Below are 6,871 nucleotides of genomic sequence, written 5' to 3' on the forward strand. Positions count from 1 at the left end.
ATTGCATTGAGCCAGCATCCACCTCCACCCAACCCTCTCCATTTCCCCTCATTCTGCTGTCTGGAGCCACACAGAATGACTCACCCCTCTTACACTCAGATAGCCTTGGCTATTCGGCAACCCCTATAATGCCTTGTCCACCTTCTCTTCTTCAGGGTTAGCGGCCTGATTGCCCTCCACTGTTCTTCATCTGTCATGGTGCCTAGACCTCTCACCATCTTGTCCATGTTCCTCTAATCTCATTAGAGTGGGCTGGTCAGATCTCAGCGCCTGACTCCAGAGTTAGCCTGACCGGGGCAGAGTGCAGTGGGACTCCTCACTCCTATGGTCGGCACGTTAAGCTTCCATTACTCAAACTAAGACTGAGTTGCCTGTTGGTGACCTCTTTGTTCCCAGCTCATGCTTTCACCCCTGATAAATGCCATACAATAGTGCATTCAAAATTTCTTTATTAATATTTTAGCACAAACATTGATCCATAAAAGCAAGGCTAATGTTATTTGGAGCTTTACAAAGATAGAAATAGCATTGTACTAATGATGGGGGTCTCCCCCCCAATAAGCATTGCTTTGATTCAATCAAATGTTTATTAAGTGTTTACATTGTGGGTATGCATTTTAGGAAGAAAGGAAATTGATCCATTGACTTGAAATTCCTTGTTCTCTGTTCTAGGGGGCCTAGAAAAAGCTTCAGTCTTCCTGATAAGGGACATTATAACCCAGGGTAGTGCCCAGGGGAAAATGAGCAAAGAAGGTCCGGGCCATATCATTGATCTGGTAGTAGGCTCCCAGCGTCTGAAAGTACTCGAAATAGGACCAGAAGTCCGTAGTGGAGAAAGGCCAGTAGGGCAAGGCAGGCAACTCGGCAAAGGGGTCTAATAAAAAGAGAAAATAATGATGATAATAAACAACTATGCCTATATTTGATCCTTATAACAACCTAGGAGGTAGGGGCTATTATCATCCTTAGGCGAGAAAGGTGAAGCCCAGAAGGGCCAATGACTTGCCCACAGCCCCACAGGAAGTACTTATTGACGGCAGGATTCAAACTCGGCTTTTCTGCTTCCTGGTTCCAAACACTATGCACTATGTAGAGCTTTGCAGATTTTAAATGACTATATAATTGTTATTCTTCCTGAGTTCAAATCCAGCTTCACACACTTATTAGCTGTGCCACCCTGGGCAAGTCACTGAACCTGGTTTTCCTCAGTTTCTTCATCTGTAAAATGAGCTGGAGAAGGAAATGGCAAACCACTTCAGTATCTTTGCCAAGAAAACCCCAAATGGGATTACAAAGAATCAGACGTGAATGAACAAGAGACCTACGTATGTGGGACAAGAAAGGAATGATACAAAAGAAAATATAATTCTGAGCTTGTACGTGTTGTCCAAACACAAAGGGCCACAGGACACGAGAGAATAATAATAGTTGATAAATCTATGGCCCTCTAAGGTCTGCAAAGCCTTGTACATATCTCATTTCATCCTCATAAGACCCCTGGGATGCAGGAGCTGTTATTATCCCCATTGTACAGATAAGAAAACTGAGACTGAGCATAAGTGTTTTGCCTGGAGTCGCACAGTTGGTAAGTGTTTAAGGCAGGATCTGAATTCAGAACTTCCTGACTCCCAGTACAATACATTAATCTCCACCTAATTCCCCCTGGTGAGAGGCTGGTGTGAGCTGGAATACTTCAGGAAGGCTTTTTGAAGGCAGAGGCTCTCAAACCTTCAGGAATGGACAGAGCCTGGATGGGGGAGAGGAGGGGATGAGCCAAGGAACAGAGGCACACAGTGGGGACAAACAGATTGTGCCTGATGGCTGGGAGCCTCAGTAACTTCTGAAGGCCATGGGTTCATCTCTCTGGACTTGGCAGGAATCTCAGAGGTCATCATTCTACAGAGGAGGAAACTAAGGCTCTCGGAGGTATCTCACCAGGTCGGGTTTGGGCGGGCTTACCAACTGATGAGCAAATCAAAGCATTTCAGTGCCTACTGTGTACTAGGCCTGTGTTAGGCTAGTCTAGGGATACAGAATAAAATAAACTAGTCCCTGTTCTCATGGAGCAGAGAAAAAAAATGACCTTCCTGTCGTTCCTCCAAAATTAGCCTGGGTATCCAAAAGTGTAGGAGAGGATGCTGGATATTTGCACAGCCTTGGGACCTGGCTCTCTGGGGAAGGCAGTATGGTACAGAGGAAAGATGGCTAACTCTGGAGGCAGAGAAGCCGGGTTCAAATCCCACCTTGGACATTAGCTCTGTGTCCCTGAGTGAGCCTCTGCTGTCAAACAAGGGGGTTGACCCAGATGGTCTCTGAGGTCATAGTGGCCTTTTCAAAAAAGGCCACTGGACTCAGGGCATCCTGAGGCCACACAGGACAAAGTGAGGTTAAACAACATGAAATCTGATCACAGGAGAATAGCCAATCTTTGCTGCCTCTGAGGATGGAAAAAGGAACCAGGTGAACCCAGGAAGCTGCTTCTGGCAACAGAGAGGAGCCAGAACCAGTCGTCTAGAGAAAGACTTTCATAGAAACAAAAGGTAGATGTGACCAATGAGGTAGTGTGGACCAATGGCTGGAGCACGCCACCTGAAATTGTTAAGATCTGGGTTCGAGGAGCAGCTAGGTGGTACAGTGAATAGAGTGCCAGCCCTGTAGTCAGGAGGACCTGGGTTCAAAAACGGCCTCAGACACTTAACACTAAAACTAGCCGTGTGACCTTGGGCAAGTCACTTAACCCCAATTGCCCTCCAAAAAAAAACTTTTTAAAAAAAGATCTGGGTTCGAATCCTTTCTCAGACACTAATTGTATGATCTTGGACCAATCAGTCTCTTCACCTCTGTGTGCAAAGATTCCTCAAGCTCATTTGGCCACAGCAGGGGTTCCCAAGGAGAAGTTACTGGTTGCTTAGTCAATGGATTCATGCATAATCCCCTCATTTCATGTCACTGCTCACCTAAGGCTGTAATTCCCCATGAATGAACGCGGTAACTTAATACTAAGGAACAGCCCAAGTGGGATTGCCAAGTTCTTTAAAATTCAGAACATTCAGAAGAAACCAAGCTGGTTGTGTCTAAACTCCCCCGCTCTGCCGGACAGTCTCCAGGGAAGGAAGTTAGACAAAGCAAAGCCAGAGCCATTGGGCCCCGCTGTCTGGGACAGGAAGCAGAAGCTGCTGACCTTTCATTTCAGAGAAGCCCCTGGGGTTTGGCATTCGGCAAAGCAAAGGATTCTTAAAGAAGAAAATCTTTATTCCTGAACGGAGCTGTGCTGTATTAGCAGCACGGTATTGGGAAGAGGGCCACTCGGCCAGGAAACCAGCTGCTGGACGTTCTGTGTCCCCAGGTGACCACAGCTGATTTATTTACAGGCTCCCTCCTGTGCTGTTGGGCAACACCCTTAAGGAGGGAGCTGGGGTAGCTACGGTGGTCCCAAATGCAATCATGGGAAATCAGCCCTCGTTGGGGGTTAGTCCATGTGGGTCAATGCACCTCCAACCCAACTTCCTATAGGCTTTCTAGGATCTAGTGCTGAGACCATCTGCTTTCACCCCCTCATTGGACGGATGGATCAGCTCCACCAAGGCCAGGGAGGGGAAGTGATTGCCCGTGGTCCCAAAGGGACCATGCAGTAACACAGCTGGAATTCTGACCACCAGTCCCAATTTGCCACTTACAATCCCCCCTTCCTTTAAGACCCAGCTCAAACTCCCACTGGTCCATGAAGCCTTTCCTGCTGCCCTCAGCCCCTAGAGCCCCCCTCCCAGAATGACCTTGTACTTCCCGTGCATATATTTTGTGCATCCTTATTACTGCCTGGAACGTCAGCTCTTGGAGGCCAGAGATAGATTCACTTTGGTTTTTGTACCCCTGGTATCTAGACCTGGGCTTGACACATTATAATATGTAATCAATCTTTGTTGTTGTGGAGTTGTGTCCAATGCCATGTGCCCCCATCTGGGGTTTTCTTGGCAGAGATACTGGAAGGGTCTGCCATTTCCTTCTCCAGCCCATTGTACATGTGGGGAAACTGAGGCAAACAGGGTGAAGTGACTTGCCCAGGGTCACACAGCTTGTAAGTGTCTGAGGCCAGATTTGAACTCAGGTCCCCTTAACTCTAGGCTAGCACTCTGTGTACTGTGCCACCTAGCTGCCTCATAGATAGTTTAATCCAGTTCTGCAACATTTGGATTTGGTCAAAGGGCTGCACTTGAGGACCTAGAGGGCCATGTGTGACCTCGAAGATTCAGGTCCCCCACCCCTGAAATCAGCTGGCTACACATAGTCCTTCTTTGGCTTCATTCTTGCCCCCAAAATGTGCCCAACCCTGTGCCTAAATCCCACCACTAATGCTTTGTGTCTTTGCTTTTTGCATTCCCCTCTCTGGCCCCTCTTTTAAAATATAAATTCTTCTGGAAGGAAGAGTCAGCCAAGTCCCTAACACTGAAATCATTCATTGAGAGTTAGAAGGGACCTCTCCTAGTCTACCCCCTTACTCTACATATGGGGAAACTGAGTCCCAAGGCATAAAGTAACTTGCCTGAAATCATATACAGTCATTGCCAAGAGTGGGATTTGAACCCAGGTCCTCTGGCCTGTCTAGCACTCTTTCTGCTGGATCATGATATGACTCCTAAGACCGAGAAATGAGGCTGTGACGAAAACTCACATTTCTCTGGCCGGGGAAGTTTCCCACAAACCCACTGAGTCCAGTGAGGAAGGTAGTGCAGATATTTTCATCCCCCTTTCACAGATGAGCTAAGTGTGTCCCAAATACCTTGAGGGACTTGCCTGTGCATGGGGACACAGTAAGTCTCAGAGCTGGCTTCCAACCTACATCTCCTGACTTCAGGTTACACAGCCACACGGCTTCTAGCATGCTGCCAGCTGTACAAGGACATCGACTGGGAATAAGGAACCAAGGACTCAGACCTAGATCTGGAAGGGGCTTCAGAGGCCACTGAGTCTCACCCCCTTCTTTGACAGATGGAGAAACTGAGGCCTGGGCAATTGAAATGCCTTGCCCAGAGGACCAGGCAGGATTTGCACGTGGCTCCTCTGGCTCCAAAGCTGGTGTTTCTTCCACAGTGCCCTGGAGCTGGAGGGGAGCCAGCTTTGCCCCTCCTCCTCCAGGGTCTGGGGCCTTCACACATACCATCCTTCCTATTTGCAGAATCACCCGGAGATGCCTGCTTTCCCAGCCTGAAGTCATGGGGAGTTTGTGCTGCCTGCAGACCATCCTGGTATGGCAGAGACTATAGACTGATGATGTGCACAGCACTAAATGGTATTTATGGCCGTTATTTCCATCTGTGGCAGATGAAAATAATCCTCCCTCCCCCCCCCCCCACAGTCCCTCTCCATCATCCTGACCCATTTTCTATTCTGTCATTTAAAAAACATACATGCAAAGAGATGTAAGAAAAGAGAACCATGACATTACCTGCATCCTCCTGGACTGGCTTGGCTCCTACAAAGAAAGAAGAAACGCATCACTTGGGGAGTGGGGGCAAGAACATGCCTGACAGCTCTATCCGAGTCGGCTTCTGGAGCCATCACAAAGAATCCTTCATGTGCAAAAGCCAAGGATGTTGGGAGCCCAGAAATGGCAGTTAACATAGACGAGTAAGCCAGAAAGAGAGGGTGAGTCTGCCACAGCAGCCTTACATGGAAGCAAGGCAGCTGCAGGTGGCATGGACATGATATTGTTAAGGCTTCTCAAAGTAATTCATGCACGTTCTTTCATTTGAGTGGAAAAAACACCCAGGCTGGAGTCAGACGACCTACCTCTGTGACCTTGGGAAGGCTACCAAGGGGTCCACCAGCCTCCCTGGGACTCAGTTTCCTCACCTGTAAATCTAAAACGATCTTTATATACTATTTTTCAGTGTCAGCTTCTGTGGGCAGTAGCTGCTTCCTTGTCTCTTTATCTCAGCTTAGCCAGTCACTGGCTCACAGTGGGCACCTTGATGGCCTCTAGGGTCCCTCCCAGACAGCCCTGAGGTAGATGCTATTACTGTCCTGGCTTTGCAAAAGATGAAACTGCACAGCTCGCCCAGGCTCACAAAACTCTTGAGAGGCTGATCTCAGATTGGAGCTGGGGTCTCCCTGACTCTAAGCCCAGAGCTCCACTCACTATATCACTGAGCACCCCATACGTTAGCCAACTCACCTACGAAAGCTCCCATCAGCAGACAGAGGACCAGCTGGCTGACAAGGCTGAATTTCATCTTCCCTGGAAATCTCAAATGTCAGCTGTCCAACAGACGAGAAAGAAATGAGTCATTACTCGCCACACATTTCTTTAAAACAAATTGAAAATCTTTTATTGATGCTTTTTACATTTCCACCCTGTCCCTCATGACGCCGGATCCCCTCAAACAATCACACTACAGAACCCTCCCTTACAAACAAACCAGCAGATGAACCATGAGAATACATTTCTGGCAGCGCAGTATGCCAAGGCGACGGCCGCTAAAAACTTACATCTCTTTATGAAAACAATCTCTCACTATTTCCATAGTGAAGGTAATTTGGATAGAATTACTAAAATATGCTTCCCTCCCTCCTCCCCTTTTCTGTCCATACATTTCTCTTTGAGAGGTTAAGCCTCAGTCCTCAAGCCTGTGAGTTTGAGTCTGGAAATCCAAGAAATCGTACCTTTGTTTTTCCCCCTGAGGTCGGTTCCAATTTTTATCTCAGAAGTTACCCCTCGGCTGATTCAGCAGTCCAGCTTTAATGGGCTTTTGTTGATGGTATAAAGAGGTAGCTCTTTCTCCAAAGGCAAGGGGCTAAGAAAAGGAGACGTCACCTCTGCAAGCACCAATCAGAAGTTTTCCTTCTCCCAAGAACTGGACTGTAGTTCATCATA

At 47.7% G+C, this 6,871-nt stretch overlaps 1 protein-coding gene across 1 annotated transcript; it reads right to left on the reverse strand.

Annotated features, from left to right (window-relative positions):
- Window positions 1-460: 460 nt before the first annotated feature.
- Window positions 461-6,871, reverse strand: OTOS (otospiralin). The gene is made up of 4 exons (XM_069103056.1): window positions 6,661-6,871; window positions 6,173-6,255; window positions 5,444-5,470; window positions 461-874 (listed from the first exon to the last, which is right to left on the reverse strand). Exons 2-4 carry the CDS (start codon window positions 6,228-6,230, stop codon window positions 690-692), a joined length of 270 nt encoding a protein of 89 aa, XP_068959157.1. The 5' UTR covers window positions 6,231-6,255; window positions 6,661-6,871; the 3' UTR covers window positions 461-689.

The sequence above is a fragment of the Petaurus breviceps genome, unplaced genomic scaffold, assembly GCF_028583685.1.
Source record: "Petaurus breviceps papuanus isolate PSGF00001 unplaced genomic scaffold, PetGlider_PUasm1.0 567, whole genome shotgun sequence".
NCBI classification, from domain to species: Eukaryota; Metazoa; Chordata; class Mammalia; order Diprotodontia; family Petauridae; genus Petaurus; species Petaurus breviceps.